We start from the raw sequence: 25,589 nt of genomic DNA, 5'->3' as shown, positions 1-25,589 counted from the left end.
GCTTTGGGTTAGGAGCAAAATCATCACAGACTGGCTGCACTGGTGGAGGATGAATTGATCAAAACTGTGAAGCTGGATTTCCAGTTGCTGGCAGGATCCAGAACATGGGTTACTGGAAGAGGCTGGGTCTGATTTCCCTACTGCTGCTGTCCTTCTGTGAGTAGAAAAAGGTTTCTGGTAGGCAAAGTTAAGCAACATATTCAGAGAGTTATTTTATTTTTTCCTTTCTCCAGCAGATAGATAATCATTGATTTCTACCCTAATGGCCATTAGCTAGAGGGTTTGAAATAGCTGAGATGTTAGTACAATACGGTAGCAGTAACACTGGTTTGGAAATCAGCTGTATAATTCTCTTCTAACAAATGGTAAACATTCGACTTGCATGTAAGTTTCTGCATGCACTCTGAGCTGCTCAGAGATGTCAGTGTTTATAGTACAAAAAAAATATATATATATAGGTCAATGTTTCTTCTTGGAAGGTTTTATTTTATTCAAACACAATAAAAGCAACTGAGATGTACGGTTGAATGATTTGACTTCAGCTGTGTCCAGATGCTGAGATGTTTGCAGCATAGAATTTTTTTTAAAATCAGCCCCAGTTTTATGTGCAGGATTAATCAAACTATTAAAGAAACAGGGTGGGGAGACTCTGCAGCAACATCTGGTTATTCAGCAAACCATTCCAGCACTTATGTAAAGATTTCTTTGTAATAAATACTCTGGTTGGGTTTCTATAACACTCTTAATACTGCAGATAAACTTCCTACATCAGGATTAGAAAATATACCTCTCTATGCTCTAAATTCTCTTGTTTAAATCTTAATGATTGCTTCAAGATGAGGAATAGATCTGTATATAAATGGGTGTTATATACACATCCAGTAAGCATGCATGTCTCTCTGTATATGCAGTACCTATACATATGTATACATACACATCTATATATAGTGTTTATCTATAGATTCATGCAAACACTGGAACTTTCTTATGGTGAAATCTTTTTTAAACACAGATTAGTTTTGCTCAATGTGTAAATTTCACTGTGACTGGAATTGCTCTTTTCTCAATGCAGTGAAGCACTGGAATTTTTATTTCACTTTGTTCACATCCAAGTGAAATGATTGTGGGGCTCTCTCTCCACATTCACTTTTAGTGGGTCCCAGTGTCTACAGAAAAGGGAATGAAATATGACAGACAGATAACTTGTGTGCGTTCAAATATGACATCATTGCAACTTATGAATCATAGAGAGCCAAACCAGGGAATTGAGTATATACAGTTAGAGTAAGATTTTCAAAGAGTTACACAAAATTTTACTGGTGATACTAACAATAAACTGGCAGATAAAACCCTAACTATTGCTGTAATATAGAGGGGACAGGATGTTATACTGGAAAGTGACTATGAAAATAAGTAATTTTTTTAGCAGAACTAACTGAAGTACTACAAGGTGGTATTTTAATCACAGTATTGGATTATTGTTGGTAAGAAAGGAAACCTCTAATTATCCTTGAGAAATGCCCAATTATAAAGTTATTTAATTCTTGGTCTTCCTCTATAAAAGGCAAATTTTTAATCTGGAAAGAGTCAACCCAAAAGATATTGCCATTACTAAATTAATCTGAAAGGTTAAGAGGCTGATATGTTGATAAAGTTAATGTTATTCAATTAATTTTGAATGTTTAAATATATAGTGTCTCAAAGAGGAAAAAGCCAGAATCTCTTTTACTGGATTTAGTTCAACAATGATATTTTTAAAGTGCTACCTCCTGTTCTATGATGCATACAGTTAAGATCAGCTGCACAGTAATGCTGAGATTGTTAAAAGAATTTAAGGAAATTAGTGCCCAAATCCCATTGTTGTTAATTGGAATTGGGCACCTAACACCCTTAGACTCCTTTGAACTCCCTGCCCAAAGTACCAAAATATTTTAAAACAAGTATTTGATCCCACCTAAAGCAACAAATTCCCAAAACCATGTTGATTAATTGTAAAAGGGCATCTGGATTAACTGTTTAGTGGCAACTGGAAAGTAACTCCTCTCAGCATAAATGACACATCCTTATTCATATAATAAAGAAAATGGGCTGGATTCCATCTCAATTACCAGAGTAATCCCATGAATTTCAGTCTTTATCATCACAAAATAATAGAAATGTAGGGCTGGAAGGGATGTCAAGAGGATTATGTGGTAAAGACATTACTATGGATTTACACTGGTGCTGTTGAGAACCATATTTAGTGCATTATCAGCTTCTAAAATGTCCTTTTCATATTACTTTCTTCAGTCACATGGCTGAATGGTCACTAGATAATGTAACTGAATATTTTCATCTGTATGTGATAAAAGCAAAGACTGTAGTTTGATGTATAGTTAAGAATGTAAAAGAGGATTTCCATAATTCTCACTAGTAAGTTACACAAAGACACACAAGATTCTGTTCAAAAAATTTATCCTTAATATTTTTTCCTTGTTGTGGCTGCTTTTCTGAAGAGTAAGTAGGGTTTTGTAAGCTGAATGTGGAGACAGGAAACTTCTCAGTGGCATCCCAGCAAAATTTGATACTTGATTCCATTTTTAACTTATGAAGCTCTAGTTCTGGAAAGCTAGGAATCTTTTTGCACATGCACGGGTTGTGTCCAGTTCTGGAATCCAAATTTTTAAAGGAACATTGACAGAGTTGAAAGGGCTCAGAAAAGAGCTACAAGAATGATTCAAGGTCTGAAGAACCTGCCTTACAGTGGGAGACTAAAGAAGATCCATCTATTTAGTTTATCCAAGAGACAGTTAACAGGTGACTTAATCAGTCTGTAATGGAGAGAAAAATTCTGATAGTAAAGGGCTTTAATCCAGCAGAAAGCCATAATGAGATCCACTTGCTAGAAAATGAAACTACACAAATTCAAAGAGAAATAAAGCACAGATTTTTTAAAGTAAGGGTAATTACCCATTGGAACAACTTACCTAGGGACGTGGTGGATTCTCTTGAATTGTAAGATTGGATCTCTTTCTACAAGGTATGCTCTAGCTCAACCAAAAGTTATGGGCTTGATGCAGGAATTACTGGGTGAAATTCTAATGCCTGTGTTATACAGGAGGTCAGAATAGTTTATCCTAATGGTTCCTTCTGATCTTAAAAATCTATTAATCTGTTCTTGGAAATATGTAACTGGTGTAGTGACATCTCTCTGCATTTGCAATTGGGCATCTGAGTGCCCAAGCAGGGAATCAAGCTCAACAAGTCCAGCAGGGCAGGTGAGCCTCACCAAGAGAAAACCAAACTGAGCTAATAGGTGTACTTGGATCTCACCTACAGCAAACTGAGCCCAAAGATTCCAGAGGGTGTGCATGATCATACTTGGAATATCTGCACAATATATAGTGAATGCTCTCTCATGTGGGCAGAGCTTATTTTGTGTCTGGAGCTCAGAAGAGTATCACTGCTTCAGCCGGTTCAACGCAAGGATAATATTTTGGTTGCCCTTGACTCCAAGTAAGGGCACTGTCATCTGGGTAGCTGTCATCAGGGTTTTAGCAACAGTCATGGGGCTTTTAGATCCTTGGGAAGGGGGTTTCTAGAAGGATGTTGGGTACCAGATTAAAGAATGTGTGGTGCCTCAAGGTGGCAAAGTAGTCGGTACATCCTGAGTGCACCCTTTAGTCCCCTCCCCCAGAATTTGATTTGCAGGGAAACCCAGAGTACCGCACTTACACTAATGGGAGTGACTTGATTTGTTAATAAGATGCACACATGGACAAGGGAAAGCCACAGGTGTGGGCAGCCCACCCTGGAGGGCTTTGTGTAAACTCACAAGGAGTAAGAATCAGAAAAAATATTATTGTAAAAAAGGCTGACTGCCTTTACTATATTAGATAATTGTATGCTAAAAGTATAATCCCCAAGACCCAACCTTCACCCCCAAACGCCCCTCCGAATGGATCTCCCTTATACAAAACTAACTCCAATGCACATTTCGGCTTAGCTAAGAATGATGACTAGTCAATGGCAGGAAAACATTCAGTCATAAGTGCTCAAAATTGGTCTGTTTGTTGGTGGGGATAAGACTTCAGTAATGGGGCAGGGTACAAGATGCACAATGTTCTCTCGGGAACTGCTGCCTCTCTGCGTGAGGATGATGTGAGAGACTCACCCTCACACATCCTAAAGTGTAGTAAGGGGCTACCTAGATCCACTTGTGATGAGTCTCTCCTCCCTTGGTCTCTGAAGTTCTCACAAGCTGTAAACAGGGATCTTAGGTTCATTGTGGCAGCAGCAAGGACTGGTACTTGCAGAGGATAAGATGGGAGCTCTGGCTATGCCTACAGTGCCCCCATGTGATTCTCCCAACTTCGGGGCTGTTTATCTTCAGCCTTTCAGACTGCCTCCCTTCGGGGAAATGGTCACATTTGCAAGGGTAGCTGAATTTATGACCCCTCTTCTGGTCTCTTGAGTGCATCCCGTCAGGTCTCAGGCCTTGGGCCTTTATGAATGGGAGAATTGTAGGATTACATCCCAAGAGAGGTAGACTGTCCCTAGGCTACAGTACCCTATGGATTAGCTGTGCTCACCCAGAAAGACTAACTGGGTTTGGGCACCTGAGGTTCTTCGCCTCAGGAGTCTGGGTTACAGTGACCCAAAACAGCCCTCCTATAACAAAGTATTGCTTAATCTTAACAGCAAGGCCAAAACCTGGCATAAGAGAAGATTTATGAAACAACAAAAGGTCTACAAGCATGTCTATCTTGACCCAGATCCCTAACTTCTGGGGGTCTAAGTCTCATTCTGTTCCTCTTAACTCTCCTTCCCCTCTCCTTGGGGGACTGTCTTTTAAAATCCAGCCAAAGTCCTTTGTTCTCAATTTGACAGGCCCTTTTTATTCTACTGCCCAAAAAACAATCTGGTGATCTCAGAAGGGTGGTGGTGGTGCACTTTCGGAGCGAAGGCACTTGCATTGTACCTCAAGTGTTGGGAGCTGTATGGCTAGCGGAAGCCATTGTTCCCTTTCCTGCTTACATGCAGCCAGCCTCTTCTTGAACGAACCCCACATTTTCATGTGGTAAACCCTCTTACAACAAGCAGCCAAACATATAGAATATAGAGTATTCATAAATTACCACAGGCAGCTCCAAAGCTGTCACAGAAATATCCCTAGTATTTGTTCAGAGATCTCTGGTGACCTATCCCAGGCTCCTCAGGCTGCTTTCTGAAGAGGAGGGGCTCTTGTTTCTATGGCAGTTGGAGCCAAAACCAGGCTTTGGAGACAATTTCTGCCCTGGATTCACTGTTGCAAGTTTACATGGCAACCCTTTCCCACAGCTCTGCAGGGAAACACTAGCAGGGTGCACAGATGCCCAAAACACACACAAGACAGGACAGGAACAACCATATTGTGAAGAGTAGCCCCATCTACTCGTGGTGGTATCTCATTTTGATGCCATACGTGAGTGGGCCTTGGGTTGTAAGTGGAGCTTAGGAGAGGAACCACTTTATTTTGTAAAACAAGTTGAGACCTACATTTATGAATTAGCATTATAATACCTTAATATATTTAGTAGTAATAGTATTCCCTGCCTTAGCATGACCTCTAAATGTATCAATTTGTACTGGCCCACTTCAACCACTACTTTGAAAAGAGTAGATGGGGAGAGACTCTATGCATATTAAGGCACAAAAGAAGGCAAAAGAGGGATTCAAATGGTTATTCATGGATTTTTTTTTTAAAAGTGGGAGATCAAAACAGAACCCACCCACACATTTTACTAATAACGGGAAGGTGGTATAGTTTGAAAGGAGATTCTATGAGGCATGACTACCCAGGTTGGTAGTTGGTGCACATTTCTCATTTAAATATTTCTGCTACGGGGTATGTGGGACAAGGGGGGGGGAGTATATTGTTTTGTTTTTGGCACATGTGAATTTGTTTACATGTTTTGCAAAGGGAGGTGTTCCTCTTACAAGGATTTGACTTTTATTTTATTTTTTTCTATTACATTAATAGCCAGAAATGCCCAAGAGCAAATTAGCACCGTCAAAACATTCAGTGATTTCCCCCGTCAATCTGATAATGGATTAAAGGACCAATCAATGGTTTCTGCCCATGGTTAGCTTTGTGTCTGTGGAGGAGAAAAATAGTTGATTCTTTGGGCAGTTTCTGCCTCCTTGTAAAGGAAACCAAATACAGATGTTATGAAAAGGCTGAATGAGAGCTAGGTTATAACAACAGCTCTGAGGTACGCAAATAAAAGGAATAGGAACCTATTCAACACTTCAGAAGGCTGAGCACAATCTTGAAGATGCATGGCCAGATTCATGGGTCCAACCAGGTTATGATTGTCTGAGGAACAAATAGAGACAGGTGGTTCTAACTCTTCTTTATGTTCTTCTCCCCCTCTTGCTGGGACAAGACACAGACTGTTTCAGCCTTTGGTATAACTTAGAGCAGCCTCAGGGCTGCTCTAAATTACTCTGAGAGTAATGGTTCCCTAGAACTGTTCCAACAGGCCCAAGATTGCTGGAGTGCAATTTGCTCTGCTCACCATCCCTTATGCCTGCAGAATTCCCCCTAATTGTGGGGCAGGGAGCAGGTGGCATATTACTGGTTATGTTAGCTTTATGCCACTCAGAAATTTCCCCTGCTTTTCCAGCTATTTTCTGCTGCCTGAGCAGTGCAACACAATCAGAAGGTGGAACAGAGATCTAGATCTGAAGCAGGATGGTCACAACTAAAGTGATAGTTTTTATTATTTTCTGTGAAAAAGTTTGACGAAAATGAAGTTTTTCATTTTTGTAGAAAATTTTTATGGAATTTCTCAGGTTTACATAAAAAAAATAAAACCCCAAAGTTTTAAGATTTTGGACAACCAAAAACTAAGGGAAAAATTGTTGTCAAAATTTCCATTTAATACAGAAGTCATTCTTTTTTTTAAAACATTCAGCTAACTCTAGTTACAACACATGTAAATTTTATCAGTGCCTTATCAAAGAGAAAGTCCGTAACGTATTTACTCCTCAGATTCACTGATTATGAAATAAGCAATCACTGGCTTAATTTTTTTTTTTTAAAGGGGACTCTTGAAGTATTCCTGTATTCTGAAGTAATGCCAACGTCTATTGTCTACCCTGATTTATATAGCTTTTGTAAGCTACTTTAAGCTCCGCCAGTTGTCTAGTTTATTTCTCTGAAGATGTTTTTCTCTCTCCTTGCAATGATTCATCTTCATCATGTTTCCTTTCAGTCTGGTCCTTTATGGATTTGTATTGTAATCTGGAATAAAATGAATGCACCCCACTGTGGACTGTCATGTTTTATTAGATGTGCAACATCCCACATCTTCATAAAAAAGAAGTACCTACAGTACATTAAGCATAGCTCAGCAAACTAACCTGATAGGGACTGAGATGAAATCATCAGTGTGACTTGGAACAGTCTGTGAACTACACCAGCTTGCTTCTCTGTTTACATCAAAAGGTTTAGCGCCAAATGCAAGAGAAACAAAAATAAATTTAAAGAATAAAACCTACCTCTAGAAAAGACCAGCACTTATATGGGGCAATAAACCAGTCAACCGCCAATGGCATCATCAAATCTGTGCGCACCAAGAGAAGATCGTTGGACCCAGACTACGGGCTGAAGTCCCCCACAGGCTCTTCAGGGCCTTGAAGGATTGGGCTAATGGGTCATAACTGGCTCAGCCTTGCTATTCTGCATTTCCCTGAATGCAGGGGAAACAATCCTGATCCTGCCTGCCTCTGTCCAGAGGGAGAGGATTAACCCTTTCCTCACCAGTCTCCAGAAAGGATCCAAAGGCCCCATCACAGGCATGTTTCTGTTCTTCAAATAGTCCTTTTACTTAACATAGACAACATCAGTTCTTACTGTCAACCGCTGATAGCTGTTTGCTTTTCAGAAGATCAGACATGTGAGCACTTACAGGTCTTGCATCCACCACTGCAGGCTCTGCTCCAAACAACTGCACTCAAGATGATTTACCCCTGCATGCAGTTATTGCACTGCAGCCATCAGTAGTGTTTAGCATCCCTGTGATAAGCCATGAACATGCCTAACAAGCTAAACTACAGCTGATTTATGCTGGAGCAACTGCATCTTGTCTTGTGGGAAATTAATTAATCCAGCTGTATACTGCAATCTTCCATTTTACAGCAAGCTGACAGTCATTGCTACATGGATGCTGGCAGTTTTAAAATGCACCTTAATTGAAATGTTATTCTTGACAAGACAGAATTGTGTATAATCAGATTTAAACATCTTTTTATCATTTTACACAATGCACAATTTGAACCTATTAATAAGATCTAAAGATCCTAGCTACAGTGCCAGTTCTGGCAGCTGCTGCATTTCACTTCACTTTTCCACTCCCTCTACGTTGTAGAGAGAGACCTCTGCTGCAATGAGACCTCTGCTAAAACACTTGGGCTGGGACTTTCCATGGGCCTAAAGGAGTCTGTATCTTATTGAATTTCACTTGCCCTTTTGTGCCTGGGGCAATGTGGCAAAGTCTCTTACCTCTGACTGTGGAGGATGAGGCTCAGTTTTCCTCTCTAAGGGCTGGTCCACACTACGGGGGGAAATCGATCTTAGATACGCAACTTCAGCTACGTGAATAACGTAGCTGAAGTCGAATATCTAAGATCGGATTACTCACCCGTCCTCACCGCGCGGGATCGATGTTCGCGGCTCTCCCTGTCGATTCCGCAACTCCGTTGGGGTTGATGGAGTTCCAGAATCAATATAAGCGCGCTCGGGGATCGATATATCACGTCTAGATGAGACGCGATATATCGATCCCCGAGCAATCGATTTTAACCAGCCGATACGGCGGGTAGTCTGGACGTAGCCTCAGCGTAGTTTAGTGCTCCAGCCAAAACAAAAACTCCACCTTCTTCTGGAGTGCACAAAAACCAATCCACCAACAGTAGCTCCATCAGCCAGTCTTCATCCCACTCTCCCCCTCTTGGCTGTCCACTGAAGGCTTGTATCAACCTTCCCTCAGGATCTTGTCCTGAGAAACAGATCGAGGGTTTGGTGAGGTCTTTTCCCCTTGGTGCAGGGAAGTGAAAAGAACTTCTACCTATCTTTGCACAGTCTCATGCAGGACCACCAGCCTCCCTCAAGGATGCGTCAATCCTCCCCCCTCTGCCAGATTCTGACAGCAATACCTTCTGGCAGTCCCTGAGAGTTCATGGAGAGCTCCTGCCCTTCCTCCTGTGTCAGCACCAGACCTGAAGCTGTAAGTGACAAAGTATTGGCTCTCTCTCTCTTTCCTAGGCACTTATATGGCCCCCATCATGGTAGTAACCAACTCACAATCGTCAATGTATTTATCCTCACAACATCCCTTGAGATAGGGAAGTGCTATTACAAACGGGGAACTAAGGTACAGAGAGATGAAGTGACATCTCCAAAGTCTCCGCTTCACTTTCGTCAGGTCTTGTTTTATCCAAACCAGTAATATTTGAGTTGCGGGTGAGGGTGGATAAGAGGTTCTAGTTTGGACTCACCTCATTAACTCTCTGCAGCTACTGGTATGTATTTGCACATAACAAACAGGACGTTTTTAAGAGCGATAATGCACAATAGCTGGGACAGAAAGGTGACTGAGATTTTGACAGTGCTTTTGTCACTTCAGCCAGTATTTCACAAACCAGGTAGCTTTACTCTGTATTTTGCATTCAGGGTGGAAAATGTGTCTGCTCGCTTTAAAGAGATTGTACCACCAAAATGAATGTATACGCTGGCTGTTTATCATATATCTGTAACCCATTTCCTCCTCTACCTAGTGCTCTTTATAACCTCACTTGTCAGTCAGTTGCAGCACGTAAGCTTCAGTCCTGCAACTTTGTATGTGCATGGGATTACGAACACGGACAACGTTATTCATGTGAAGAAATGCTTGCAGTACCAGGACCTTAAGACTGTAAATTCTTTGATGAAACTTGAATCGTGTGTGGGTTTTTTTTTTAAAGTGCCTATGATACCTTTGGGCTCTATAAAACTAATAATAATAATAATGTGCAAAGGGCAGCATTCTACATAGATATCGCTTAAAAAAACTTCTGTTTTATTTTAATCATTTTAATAAAATAAAAACGCACCTGCATTTGCACATGCAGAGCAAATCCCTGAGCCCAAACCAGTCAGCAATCTGCAAGAAATCAGGACTCGAAAATAAAGATTTGTTTATGTCTTTGCATGCTGGTTATTTTACACTAAGAGAATCTAAAAGCCAGCATCCCAAGTTAGAAGACACTGATTCAATTGTCCTTTTGACTAAGTCATTTTTTCCATGTTTCAAATGTCCCAAATTTAGTCTAACCATTCCATGAGAGATAACAGGGTCCTTCGTCTTACAACAGGAAGTGATAATACATCCAGATACTACCAATACATGGGTGATTAATTCAGTTCTTTCCAAATCACAGATCCATGGAATAGACCCATCCACAGAAGCAAGAGCAATGGATCCTGTGGGAATTCAGTTCTTGTTATGTCTTTAATTTGTCAACAGGCATCTTTCCAGAATTGCTGGAAAATACTCTAGGACATTCCCACCATATGTGCAGGAAGGTAACTTTTGGGTTGCATTCCCTCCAACGCACGTTCAATCCAGTTTTGTATATTTGTTCTATGCTTGCCTGTTTGTAAAACACCATCAGTGGAGGAGTGAGAGGTCCTGTTCCATATATCCTCATCAGCACTATCCCCCATGGCACAGAAGTCCACAGCTTGGAAAGTATTTGTTTAACAAAACTCTTGTTTAGTGATATACCCACTGGAGCATGTTTCAGGGATAACTCACTGAGCAGGACTGGGTTGGTAAAACAAATAACTGTTGCAGAACAGGGACCAGATTATGAGCTGCACCTCTGAGTGACATAGCCTGGGGCGTGGGGGGGAACACAGCAGTAGCTATGTGCCACCTTTCTGTCCCCAGTTCAGGGCTTGTATGGTGGCTGGGGTGGCTGCTGCTCACAGTTCCACATGTAGTAATCATGTAGTCCAGAATAGCCAGAGTGTGGAGTTCTCTGGCCACACCCCTCCCAATATGCCCCTTCCTATCTTTGCCATGCACCTACTTCTGCCATGCACCTACACCAGGGGCTGCGAGACAGGGTATGTCATGGGGATTCTACTCACTGCTGGGGCGCCCCCTTATGGCTGTGTCCTGGGATTAGCTCTGCTCAGGCTGCTGCTCACGTCCGTCTCTCACTCGCGTCATAGCCCTTTTCTAGGAGTCGCAGTGCTTCCTCTCTGTCACTTGGCCCTTTGTCTTCATGGCCTGGTTCTCTGGCCAGGTCACTATGTAGTTTTCCCCTTCCAGGATAGCAAAGTCTCACTGGACCCACTGTCCGGGTGCCATTCCAGACAGTCTTCCCAATCAAGACTGTGCCACTTCCCTATGGCTAGCAGGGGAACCCAAGCCCGCCTGCTATTCCAGGTGCCAGCCCAGTAACTCTACACCCAGCAACCACAGTCTGCTCAATCTCTGACCTTCTTGCTCTTTCCCTGGGCTCTTTCCTACCTTTCTTCCCTATCTTCTGGATTCCCCACTGGGTTACCACTGGAGCTTCCTCTACTCCCTGTGGCTACTTCACCATCTCTTGGATTCTTCCTAGAGTCTGTATTCCAAGGCAGGATCCCAGGGCTTAAGAACATGAGAACGGCCGCACTGGGTCAGACCATTGGCCCATCTAGCCCAGTATCCTGTCTTCTGACAGTAGCTGGTGCCAGATGCTTCAGAGAGAATGAACATAACAGGGCAATTTTTGAGTGACCCAGCACCTGTCATCCAGTCCTAGATTCTAACAATCAAAGGTTTAGTAACACTGAGAGCGTGAAGTTGCACCCCTGACTATGATGGACCTATCCTCCATGAACTTATCTAACTCATTTTGGAACCCAGATATAGTTTTGGCCTTCACAACATTCCTTGCAACCAGTTTCACATGTTGACTGTGCACTGTGTGAAGAAATCCTTCCTTTTGTTTGTATTAAACCTGCTGCCTATTAATTTCATTGGGTGACCCTTAGTTTGTGTGTTATGTCAAAGGGTAAATAGAACTTCCCTATTCATTTTCTCCACACCATTCATAATTTTATAGACCTCTATCATATCCCCCCTTAGTCAGCTCTTTTCCAAGCTGAACTTTCCCAGTTTTTTTAATCTCTGTTCCATAGCCCTAATAATTTTTCTTGGCCTTCTCTGTACTTTTTCCATTTCTAATATATCTTTTTTGAGATGGGGCAACCAGAACTGGACATGTATTCAAGGTGTACACATACCATGGAGTTATATAGAGGCATTATGATAGGAAATTATCGATTCCTTTTCTAATGGTTCCTAACATGCTTCTAGCTTTTTGACCACTACTGCACATTGAGCAAATGTTTTCAGAGAACTAGCCACTATGACTCCAAGATCTCTTTCTTAAGTGGTAATATGAATTTAGACTCCATCATTTTATATGTGTAGCTAGGATTATGTTTTCCAGTGTGCATTACTTTTCACTTAAACTAATTTCAACATTGCCATCACCAGTTTTGTGAGATCCCTTTGTAACTCTTTGCAGTCTGCTTTGGCCTTAACTATCTTGAGTAATATTGTATTGTCTGCAAACTTTGCCACCTCACTGTTTACCCGTTTTTCCAGATAAATTATGAATACTTGCACAGGATAGGTCCCAACAGTACAGATCCTTGGGTGACCCTGCTATTTACCTCTCTCCACTGTGACAACTATTTATTCCTACCCTTTATTTCCTATCTTTTAATGATTACTTATCTATGGGAGGACCTTCCCTCTTATCCCATGTCTGCTTACATTGCTTGAAAGCCTTTGGTGAGGGACTTTGTCAAAGGATTTCTTAAAGTCAAAGGCCATCCTTGTCCACCTGGTGGATGACGCCCTTAGAACTTCTCCTTGCCTTTAGCCAACTCCCCTCTTCTCTAGGGAGTGACTGCAGAGTCCCTCCCTGCAGCCCTTTTCCTATACCAACTTCCTCTCTTTATAAGCTTATCCCAGCTCAACCTCAGCAGGCTTTATCAGTCATTAGGCCTTAGCAGTCCCTGGCTTTCCGCCAGGTGTAGCCTATAGTTTAATAGGCCTGTTTTACCTGTTTGGGCCTTGTGTGGGGTGGGTACTCCCATCCCAGGCCAGCATAAATCCACCTATGTTACTCTTGTGCCACATTTATGGCACAGGAATTCCCTGAAAGGAAATCCACCTGGGTTCCATCCCCCTTACCATATATATCAGCTGCATAGTTGGCGGGAATCATTAATCGCCATGGTTTGTCTGTGAGGATATTTTGGGACCTGCTTCCATACTGGAAGCTCAATTCCATCCCCACATCCCAGGCTGCTCACCCACGTCAATTCCTTTGTCCATAGCCCATGTGTTCAGGCTATGCTTAGGGACCAGGGTTTGCACACACGTAATACTCCCGTTAAATTCAGTGGCTAGTTTTGTGTGCCGAGGACTTGCAGGCACTGTTTGAGGAGTTTTCTCATAAGAAATAGTCTTATTTGTGCAGAGATGTTTCTTTCTTTCTGGGCTGCAGTCAGCTAAAATTCTTTTTGTTGTGCATTCTTCCACACGGCATATGACAGTAATGCACACCAACATGGGATTGTCATTGCTAATTGCAGGGCTGGCTCCAGCTTTTGCCACACCAAGCGGTGAAGAAAACAAAAAAAAAGAGATAAAGCCGATCGGCGGCACTTCGGCAGCAGCTCAATCATGCTGCTTCATTCTTCAGCGGCAATTCAGTGGCGGGTCATTCGCTTCCTCTCTTCCTCTTTGGCGGCACTTCGGCGGCAGCTCAAAGAGGAAGATGAGGAGTGACGGACCTGCTGCTGAATTGCCAACAAAGACCCAGACGTGCTGCCCCTTTCCATTGGCCGCCCCAAGCATCTGCTTCCTTCTCTGGTGCCTGGAGCTGGCCGTGGCTAATTGACATTTTTCACAGATTTGCCCAATTGGTCACAATCAGGAAAGTATTTGAATCAAGGAATGTGCATAAACCAAAGGACAATTTTCAAAAGTGACTTTGATGCTTCAATTTTTGGGTGCCCCAACCTGAGACTCTCTGCACAGCCTTATTTTTAGAGTATGGGTGCCTTGCACTTTCTGAAAATGAGACCCCTTTAAGGTGTCTCCAGCTCAACAACTGAAAATCACTAAACACTTTTGAAAATTTCCACCAATATACTTAGGAATTTACAAATGTAAGGCCTGTTACTGAGTACGCTCATATCCACTGACTTCAGCAACTAAAGTCCAGATTAGTGGACTTTATTTCAAGTGTGGTTTATCTAGAGCAAAAATAAGATAGAAAGAAAAAAGAAATGGCTACAAAAACGATCATTCCATGTACCTGGAAGAGGAGACTAGTCTCACTTATCATCAACTATCAATTGATTTAATTGGTCATTTGTGTTTCTTGCAAAAAATGGAAAATATGGATGACCTGCTCAGTATCACTGTCCATTGACAGTTAAGAATATTCCACATTAAAATTTATGATACTCTGACACTATGTAGACATAAGAGTTTTTCACACCAATTTCCAAAGTGAAACTATGTTTCACTGTTTTACTTATATATCATTTATATCATTAATTTGTTAGCAAAAATATGTACATTATGTCTAGGTAAATCAGAGATTTAATTATTTTCCATGACACATCATCATAAAAGGCAATGAACACCTATTGAAAGAAACATGATCATAATTTAATCCTGTGTACACATATATAAATTGTAACTAATATTGTTTTAATAATACTTTGCAGTTTTATAGTGCCTTCCATGTGAGGATCTCAAAGTGTTTTACAAATATTAATTAATTAAGCCTCACATCATCTTGGTAAAGTAGGGAAGTGTTAGTAGACTCATTTTAAGGCACAGTGTTGATCAGTTGGCCATATACCTACACATTCAAAAGTTTGGGTTTCTTTTAAGTTCAACCTTTACTTTCAGTTTCCTGGTTTAGGCTTGATTGGTTTGTTTTTTTCAGGGTGTTTGGAGCATGGTTAAATTTAATAATAATAATATTTAAAAAATTTTAATGGTTGGTTTTAATAATTCAGTGCCCTTATAAAGGTGTTTTTTTAAAAACCTCTATGTTATGGATACGTATTCTCAACTTTAACTTCAGTTTAACAATGTTTTTATCTGGTACAACAGGATACACTATTTGGTATCTTGTAGGCTATAATATTTACAAATAAAGCTGGTAAACATTTTATTGACCAATTCTTTTAGTTGGTTGAAAAAGATAGGAAATTTTTTGCAAAAATGGTAACATTTCTTGTCCAAAAATTTGAAATCATGAAAAAAATGCCATCAGCTTTCTTTCCAGGTGTGGACACATGGGCCTGGTAGGAATGTTAAGATGAAGTACTAATACCGATGCAAATAAATTACGACTGTTCATAACACCTCATAAGAAGATCTTTAGGAAGGAAATTTCTACATTTTTCAGCTTGTTGAGACTTTTACGTTTCTACCCAAACTTGGAAATAACAGAGTTTTATTAGATACGAAAGAATAGTCAGTGTTGGAACTTTCTGATAAAAGTACATTTATTTACATCACTGTAAATAAATAATCAAAAAGATTAAAAGATGCTTAAGTTAGTGGATCACAATACTCTGTTATAACAGCTACTCCATTCCAACATGTCTTTGCTGGCTCATCAAAGTCCTCCTAACAGATGGTAAATAGAACGTGTGCCAGGAATTTTCAAACACTCCCCAGGAAGTTCATCTAAATCATCAGTAAACCATTTGCACTTGAAACAGAGCAAACTCTGTTGCCCAAATGTGACCCAGATAATGTTTCTGTTATGTTTACCTATTCTGAGGATATCTTTAGGGTTTTCTTTTTTTATTGCCCTTTTTGTTCTCCTACTTCCATCTGCTCCTGCAGAGCAAGGAAAATACACACAATGCTCAGTTCCTGGGCAAAAAAATATAGAAATATTTTTCCTAAGATCAAGGTGGTCAAGGCATAGCAGCCTGTGGGCCAAATACAGCTCACTTTGTTCTGCTATTTGGCCTATTGCTACTTTCACCATTAATACGGGCAGGAGGTGGCCTACAAAGACTGCAGCTCCCTGGTCAGTGTCTTACTGGAAATGGGGTTTGAACGACGGTGAGCTGGCTGAGACAAAATCATCCAATCTGACCTTTTGTCAGTAGCCCGGAAGAAACAAGCAGAAAAAGGCGGAGCTGGTGCTAGTTCCCTCCTTTTGTCACTGAGGTTTGCAACCTGTATTTATCTAAGTATCTTATATGGGATCCATCATTGTAGCATCTGAATGCCACAGACTCATTCATATATTTATCCTCACAACACCCCTGCAATGTAGGGAAGTGCTCGTATCCCCATATTACAGAAGAGGCCCAGAGAGATTAAGTGACTTGCCTGAGATCACACAGGATGTCTGTGGCAGAGCAGAAAATTGAATCCAGGTCTCTCCAGTGCCATGCTAGTGCCATGACCATCTTCAGCAGTTTCTAGATACCCTGATAGTAGCTCTAGACAAAAGCACTTCACAGCATTAGTACCAGCCAGCAGATTGTAATTTTTTCTTTCATATGGGGTCCTCACCTCAATGACCCATGATTTAACCACTTGGAGATAGGATTATTGTCATTTGCTCTTCATGGGGCTGCAGTTTCTTCTTTCTAGTCGTGACATGGTATATTCTGAGGTGTTGGCTTTAGTCTGCAAAGTCGTAAATGGAGGGGTTCTTGGAGAGCTGGTAGAGTTATTTCATGAGTATGTTGTCATTATTCAACCAGCTCTAGGTCCTGGTCACCTCAAGAACCTTCAAGTCCTCTCTCGCTTTTCCAGGTGGATCTGAAGGGGAGGCAAATGGGGTGAGTGTCTAGGGGGGAATAATTGGAGGGTTTTAGGTTGGAGGGGCTCAAGGTTGTTCTTAGCTTTTGGACATTGGTATGATATTATTATAAAGAGTCTACACATTACTTTGGGGGAGCACATGTTAATAAACTGAAGTACACACACATAATGAGATGGCCCATTGCTTCTGGGACCCATGGGTTGTATCTCCATATTAAAGATGATGATAGACGCATTCTGCTCCATTTTCACTAAATTAGGTAATTAGACATGATCCTCTAGCAACTGACAAGCAGCCCATATGGCCCCCTAGTTGGACAAAGTTTGGAACCAGAGTTTACATAGTAACTATTCACATCTGAATTTCATAGTACTGTAATTAACATACAGCTGCTGCATTTTTAACAGGTTAGGAACAATTATCACAGCGTAAACTCACAGTTGCTTTTCTCCTCCACACCCGTTTACATTGCATGGTAGTTGCTTTCGCACGTAATTACACAGTAATCTGCAAGCACCAGTACACACTATGCAGTTACATGGTATTAAAAACAATATTAAGGTGTCATGTCATTAAAGAACAGTTATCTAGTATTTATGTCCTGTGTGACTTGACGTATTATTGCAATTTCTACCACTATGCTGACATACAACCCAAGTATGGCCAGATTTTCAATGGGATTTACTGGGTGTTGAGCACTTTTGAAAACGTGGTACCTACTAACCTCAGGGGAGTAACGGTGTATCAGGAGTTATAACCACCCAGGCCTGGTTTTAGAACAACCTTGTTCATTTGACGTGTTGCAGGCAGAGTGCCAACCTGTTGTAATACTCGTGTTGATTTGTGAATGCACCCAGGGCCAATTCCCACTTGCTCTCCTGTTGTCATGACCTATATACTGCAGTAGGACCCTATCAGATGTCCTGATTAAATTGTTTCTTTCCCTAGATGGTGACTTTTATTATTTAGGACTAGTCAAATTAACTCAGTCTGGCACAGGAATCACCCATAGGGAGCCATGGGCAATCGTTTTAAAATTACATCACTGTAACAGAATGTTCTGTTACAAGTTGTTATATTATTTCTCGACATCATAAGGCCCCGATTCAGCAAAGCACTCAAGCATGTGCTTAATTTTAATGACTTGACTTAGTTTCTTGCCAAATAGTGGAATTAAGTGCATGCATAAAGTTATGCCAGTGCTTAAGAGATTTGCTGAATCTGAGCCTTACTGAGTTGAGAAACAATGGTACCAACTCGTAACAAAACAAAAGGTTGGAGTGCTTTGATTAACCAGGCCCTGAAAAACAAACAAAATACTTGCAGACATTTTGGTGAATAATTTCTAGCAACATTTTAAAAATCAGCATTTTCCAGTGGGCCTATCTTTTTAGTAAAAGGATTTCAATCAGCTCTGTTTATAAGTGGCTACAGTAAAATTTGCTTAAACATCTAATGGAGATTCCTGTGGGGTTTGCCATACTCCTGTCATTCGATGCTGAAGAAACATCACTCCAGAAACAGCCTGAGGTTGAGGTTACATTGATTTAGGTTGACTGGTGCCCTCAAAATGTATGTAAATTCTCTACTTCTTGTCCCTTGCATTCATATCCTTTCTGGGTCTGATCCAAAGCCCACTGAACTGAATAGGTGTCTTTCCACTGATTTCAATGAACTTTCTATCAGGTCCTCCTAACTTCAATATCTCAAGTACATAGGTTATTATTTTTCTTTTTATATGTCTTCCTTTGCCCGCTCATTGTTACTTTTAAAAAAAATTCTTTAAGTAAAACAGAAATCACAAATCAGTGTATCAGAGGTACCCACATTTTAATGAACATGGGAAAAGATCCATACAAAAGGGAAAGATTGCTTCACTCCAATAAATGTTATGACTTTAATCGTCTAAACCAAAAGAATAAATGGAGAGTATTACCTTATGATTTTTTGCCCAATCCTTCCAGAACTTTATTCCTAAGGGGAGTAATTGGAGCCTGACTGAGAAGCAAGAGGGAAAAGCATCCTGTAATTATTCTTTTGAATCTGCAGAAGGATTTCAGTTCAGCCCGTTCATGACCCTGCTGCATTTGCTCTCCACAAACATTTGCTCAGCACAGTTTTGCTAGCACGAATGGTCACAGAAAATGAATTCAAACTTGAATATTCAGCCAAAGCAAATACATTATATATTTGATTCTAATATTCAAACTTCAAAATGCACCCTGGGGTGGCAAGCTAGTTACAGCACGTCAAGCATTGGATAAATCCAAAAGAAATATTAATAAAACAAATCATCCAAGCAGGGAAGAGAACCAGTACCATGATTTAGGTCACTAACCAACAAATCACAAATGCCAAAGTGCATTTGCCATCAATTGCTTGTGAACTAGTCACGCTATGGGAAAAAATGTGTTTAATCCTGTACAATGAATACATTAAGAATGATCAGTCTGCAATGGCATCCTACATTTTGGGTAGATTGTCACAGTCCTATCTCGGCCACACAGGGGAGCAAAGGCACCTCCTTCCTATTCCCCTGCTCAGACAGACTCCAGCTACAACCCGATATTTCCTGCAAGCAAGTGGGTGCAGCATGAGAGGAGCCCTGGCTGTGGGCTGCCCCATAGAAAATAGTTGACTCCTCTCCTCCCCCAGACTAAGCGCAGGGAGCAGGGAAGGGATTGTAAAAGACGGTTACTCACCTTTGTAACTGTTGTTCTTCGAGATGTGTTGCTCATATCCATTCCAGTTAGGTGTACGCGCCGCGCGTGCACATTCGTCGGAAAACTTTTACCCTAGCAACTCAGTGGGCCGGCAGGTCGCCCCCTAGAGTGGCGCCACCATGGCGCTCGATATATACCTCTGCCGGCCCACCCACTCCTCAGTTCCTTCTTGCCGGTTACTCCGACAGTGGGGAAGGAGGGCGGGTGTGGAATGGATATGAGCAACACATCTCGAAGAACAACAGTTACAAAGGTGAGTAACCGTCTTTTCTTCTTCGAGTGATTGCTCATATCCATTCCAGTTAGGTGAATCCCAAGCCTTACGTAGGCGGTGGGGTCGGAGTGAAATGCGGCAGAATGAAAACTGCCGAGTCAGAGGCCACAGCCTCTCTTGACTGTTGAACCAGGGCATACTGCGAAGCAAAGGTATGGACCGAGGACCAATGGAGCTTCGCGACAGATCTCGTGGGTAGGTACACGAGCCAGCAAGGCGGCAGACGAAGCCTGAGCCCTGGTAGAATGCATGGTGATGTGGCTTGGTGAAATATGAGCCAAATCATAACAAGTGGGGATGTCCGCCATCACCCAAGATGAGATCCTCTGAGAGGAAAACAAGCAAGCCCTTCCTTTGGCCCGCTACCGCGACAGAGCCGGGGCACCTTAGGAGATGGGTCTGTCAGCACAATATAAATGCGAGCCCTCCACAGATGCCCAAGGAGTGCAATGGTTATGCCCATTGCGTTGAGCTGTGGGTAACATGAAAGGCCGAAACCCCTTAGGGAGGAGACGTAACAGCTACGAGGAAAGTTGTCGTGCAGGACAGGCATAGCAGAGGGCCAGTCGTGAACGGCTCGACTGAGGGAGACATAAGTCTGGTTAAAACGAGGCTGAGCTCCCAGGTCGGGGCTGGGCGGTGCACCCGAGGGTGCGAGCGCTCCAAGCCCTTGAGGGACCTCGAACCCATAGATCGTGAGAACAGGGAACGGCCACCTTAGCCTGCTGGGAGGTAGAGAGGCTGCTAAGTGTATCCTCAGCAATGATACCGTCAGGCCCTGCCGCTGAAGGCCAGAGGCAGGCCAAATAGAGGGGATCGAGACCTCAGCAGGAGCAAGATCGAGCGTATTGCAGCCGTAGAAGAAACACTTCCACCTGGCCCTGACCGTTGACCAGGTGGAAGGCTGCCCGTCACCCCGACTCAGGTACGCAGCAGCCACACCGTGAGGTAAACCAGCTGCAGGACCGAGCGACAAAGCCCGTTGTCGCCCTGAGTGATGAGGTCTGGGTGGGGTGGAAGGGTAATTAGGTCTGTTACTGACAGGCCGAGCAACATGGTAAATCAGTGCTGCCTGGACCACTCTGGAGTGATCATGACGATGCACGCTCTGCCCCTGCGGAGTTTGAGCAGGACCTAGCGGACCAGTGGGAACAGTGGGAAGGCATAATGCAATTGGCCTCTCCACGGCATCAGGAATGCGTCCAAGATCGATCCTGCGGAGAGACCTCGGAAGGAGCAGAACATCTGACATTTCCTGCTCTCGCAGTGAGCGAACAGGTCTGTGTGAGGAAACATCTCAACTTCCGGAAAGCCGAACGTCTCACATGGGGCAGAGTGATCGCTCGTAAGACCAGAAAGACTTGCTGAGGCAAAGCGTTAAGACGTTCCGAACGCCTGGGAGAAAGGACGTCGCCAGCTCCATCGAATGGGCCATGCAAAAGACCCGGAAATGGATGGCCTCCTGACAAAAAAAGGGGGGGGGCAATGTCCCTCCCCGGATACTCATGAAGCACATGGCCGTTGTGTTGGCCGTAAACACCGAGATACAACGGCCTCGCAGCTGCCGCCGGAACCCCTGGCATGCCAGGCGGACTACTCTCATTTTTGGGGCATTGATGTGGAATGCCAGCTCCCAAGAAGACCAAAGGCCTTAAGCCCGGGGGTGACCATGAGCACTCGAGCAGAGAGATGACGCGTCCGTCGTCCAGGCACACATCAGGGAGGGAGGTAGCCACCACTCTAGGGAGTCTATGGTGTTCGAGGGAACGGTGACCACCATGACCATTGGCTCCCTGTCCAGGCGGTACGCCGAGGTGGGCCGGACTTGGCGAGGACGGAGGCGGAACGTGGCGTGTTTGGATACAAACTTGCGGGCAACCATGGACCCAGGAGACTGAGACAAGAACAAGTCGAGGTCGTTGGGAAAGCCCTTCGACCTCCTATGATTGTTGCCATCGCCTAAAACCGCAGGTGTGATAAGCAGGCTCCAGCTGGGTAGGAGACCAGGATAGCCCCTTGGAAGCCCAACCTCTGCGTGGGAACCAGAGTGGATTGCTCTATAGGAACCATCAGGCCTTGGCCTGTGAATAAGACCGTGACGATGTCCACGCACTGAGCGGTTTGTGTCTCAGAGTCTCCTCGGATAAGCGAATCGATGGTAGGCGGCGACTATGGCCGTAAGCCAGGAGAGTGACCGTTGGCTATAAAGCGGAGGTACCTCCTGTGCGGAGGGAAGATGGCGTCACGAAAGTACGCGTCCCTCATATCCAGGGCGGCATAGTAGCCCCCAGGAGGTAAGGATGGAATAATGGTTCCCAGGGATACCATGCAGAACTTCAACCTCATTCTAAACCGGTTGAGTCCGTGCAGGACCAGGAAGGTCTGACCTGTGCCCGCGTGGGGGACTAGGGCATAACGGGAGTAAAACCCCTCGCCCCTTTCGCCCGCCGAAGGGGGACAGGGCTGGAGCAAATTAAAGGTGATACACTGTCCCCAGGTACACCTTGGAAGGTTCGTCTCCGGTCCCAGTGGTAATTACGAGGGACCTTGACCTTGGCTCTTTAGGGGGCCTGACGTTCGTCCGCGACCACCTTGGCCTTGCCGTTAGCCAAAGTTCTGCCTCTGGCTAGGCACAGAGTATGGCGGCTGGGGCCAGAAAGGCCTGCGTTTAATCGCCGGCGTATGCATGCTTAGAGAGCGCATTAGGAGCCCATTGACCACCAGGCTTCGCAGCCTGGGGCTGTCCCTGCCACGACGAGGCCTTTACCAACAAAGGGTAGATCCTGAATGGCAAACTGCAGCTCCCGTCGGAGGTTTGAAACCTGAAGCCATGCACCTCATGGCAACGCCCAAGGCCAGAGTCCTGGCCGCAGTGTCTGCTGCGTCCAACGAGGCCTGGAGGGACGCTCCGGGAACCTCCTTTCCTCTGTCCTCCGAGATGGCAGCGGACTCCTGGCGGGAGGTCTGAAGGAAAAACTCCTTCACCCCGGTGCTATAAGTATTGCAGCTAAGCAAGGCTTGTTGCTTTGCTACCTAGAACTGTAGGGCCTCTGCAGAGCACCCTGGCGGCCAAGCAAGCCCATGCGCCAAGCCTCTTTCGGCATTGGGGCGGGCGCCCGCTGGCCATCATGTCAGGATCATGGTCCTGAGCATAGAATCTGCGCATATGGAATGACACAGATGCGTGTGCGGACTGCCACGGAGGTACTAAAGAAGGCACAGGCAGAGTCTCTGACTCACTCGGACCTTGCCCAACTCGGCACCGGGGACCGGCACCGGGAGGCGTACCGGTACCTGGAACGAGATCCAGACCCGCAACCAGAACGGTGCCGGGAGGTCAACCGAGATCTCGAGGCTCGGGGAGAGACTACAGGAGTCAAGGTGTCCGCCGCGGCGCCGGGAGTCGGAACGGTGCCGACAGCGGGTCGGCGAACGGAATACCGGGCGGTGCAGCGAGTGTGACCAGTACCGATGAGGAAACAGCATCGGGACTGCCGATGGTGCCGGGCGTGTCGACAGAACCTGGAGTGCCTGCGGGACCGTAATCATGAACGGTGCCGCTCTGCTGTGCTGACAGAGGACGGTCACCTGAAGAGACTGTATCAGGCAGCATCGACTCTGTCATGGCAATGAAATTCCTCGCCGTCGGTAACGTCTCCGGCGTGGAGGGAACAGCAGGCTCAACCACAGCGCATAGTGGGGAGCTGTCAGGCATCGGATTCGACGGCCCTTGTGGGACCGGGGTTGACGGTACCGAGGTTCGGTGCCGGGCGATCCGAGTTAGATAAGCTGGCTGGCTGCGGTGCCGTCGGCACGGAAGCAGCAGGAGCAATAAGCTCAACCACGGCGCGTGCCGGGGAGCCGTCAGGCACCGGATTCGATAGCCCTTGTGGGACCGGAATCGACGGTGCCGACATTGTCGGTGCCTCAGAGGCGTCGGTGCTGGGCAATCCGACCGAGACTAGCCCTCTGGCTGCGATGCAGGTTGCACGGAAGCAGGAGCAGGGCTCTCAACCACGGCGCGTGCCGGGGAGCCCTCAGGCCCTGGATCCTAACGGCCCTCGTGGGACCGGGACCGACGGTGCCGACGTCATCGGTGCCGCAGCAGACGTCGGTGCCGGGCGATCCGACTCAGAGGAGCCCTCTGGCTGCGGTGCCGTTGGCACGGAAGCAGCATGAGCAGTAACTCAACCACGGCGCGTGCCGGGGAGCCGTCAGGCACCGGATCCTAACGGCCCTCGTAGGACCGGGATCGGCGGTGCCGACGTCATCGGTGCCGCAGCAGGCGTCGGTGCCGGGCGATCTGACTCAGACGAGCTCTCTGGCTGCGGTGCCGCTGGCACGGAAGCAGCAGGAGCAGGAGCTCAACCACGGCGCGTGCCGGGGAGCCGTCAGGCACCGGATTCTACGGCCCTTACGGGACCGGAATTGACGGTGCCGACGTCGTCGATGCCTCAGCAGGTGTCGGTGCCGGGCGATCCGACCTAGACGGGCTCACTGGCTGCAGTGCCGCTGGCACGGAAGCAGCAGGAGCAGTAGCTCAACCACGGCGCGTGCCGGGGAGCCGTCAGGCACCGGATTCTACGGCCCTTACGGGACCGGGATCGACGGTGCCGACGTCGTCGATGCCTCAGCAGGTGTTGGTGCCGGGCGATCCGACCTAGACGGGCTCACTGGCTGCAGTGCCGCTGGCACGGAAGCAGCAGGAGCAGGAGCTCAACCACGGCGCGTGCCGGGGAGCCGTCAGGCACCGGATTCCACGGCCCTCGTGGGACCGGGATCGACGGTGCCGACGTCATCGGTGCCGGGTGATCCGTCTTAGATGAGCTCTCTGGCTGCGGTGCCGTTGGCACGGAAGCAGCAGGAGCAGTAAGCTCTACCACGGCGCGTGCCGGGGAGCTGCCAGGCACCGGATTCCGTGGCCCTGGGGGACTGGAAACGACGGTGTCGACGTCATCGGTGCCTCTGCAGGTGTCGGTGCCAGGTAATCCAACTTAGACGAGCTCCCTGGCTGCGATGCAGATGGCACGGAAGCAGCAGGAGCAGGGGGTCTCAACCACGGCGCGTGCCGGGGAGCCATCAGGCACCAGCAGGAATCGTAGGCTCTCTCGACCTCGGAAGAAGGGAGCGGTGCCGAGCCGATATCGGTGCCGGCGACGGCCGGTGCCGAAAGGCCTTGGTAGTATCGGCGGGGTCCGGTGCCAAGGAGGCGCTACTGCCCGCCGCTTGATCATCGCTCGGCGCTCCAGGTGGAGGGGTAAGTGAAAATCCCACACCGTTTTGTTCTCGGCTTAAAAGCCTTGCAAATGGGGCACTTAGCTGTCAAGTGTGATTCCCTGAGGCACTTGAAACAGGAGTCGTGTGGATCTCCCTTCGGCCGCGGCTTCTGGCACGCCGGCCCATTCGAAAAACCGGTGAGCCCCGCATGGGCTCCGGGACCGGGTTCATGGAAGGGGCTACTTCCCGAACCCCGCTAACTAAACTAACCATGTTAGCAAAGAAAACGTAACTATACAAATATATAAATAAAAGGGTTATAACTGCGTAACTATATACGAGAAATACGAGTAGCTAGGGAAGTGGAGGTCAGCTAAGCCGCGCTCCACTGTTCCAACGACCGACACGGGCGGTAAGAAGGAACTGAGGAGTGGGTGGGCCGGCAGAGGTATATATCGAGCGCCATGGTGGCGCCACTCTAG

The 25,589-nt window shown here is 45.4% G+C and overlaps 1 protein-coding gene across 1 annotated transcript in view; it reads left to right on the top strand.

Annotated features, from left to right (window-relative positions):
* LOC127030463 (TGF-beta receptor type-2-like) overlaps nt 1-25,589 on the top strand; it is a 67,918-nt gene continuing 42,329 nt past the window's right edge. The window contains exon 1 of the mRNA XM_050917073.1: nt 1-156. Coding sequence (XP_050773030.1) covers nt 105-156 — 52 coding nt within the window. The 5' untranslated portion in view covers nt 1-104. The remainder of the gene's footprint in view (nt 157-25,589) is intronic.

The sequence above is a fragment of the Gopherus flavomarginatus genome, chromosome 10 (assembly GCF_025201925.1).
Source record: "Gopherus flavomarginatus isolate rGopFla2 chromosome 10, rGopFla2.mat.asm, whole genome shotgun sequence".
Lineage (NCBI taxonomy): Eukaryota > Metazoa > Chordata > Testudines > Testudinidae > Gopherus > Gopherus flavomarginatus.
Note: the sequence above shows the minus strand (reverse complement) of the source record. Positions and strands in the feature narration are given on the sequence as shown.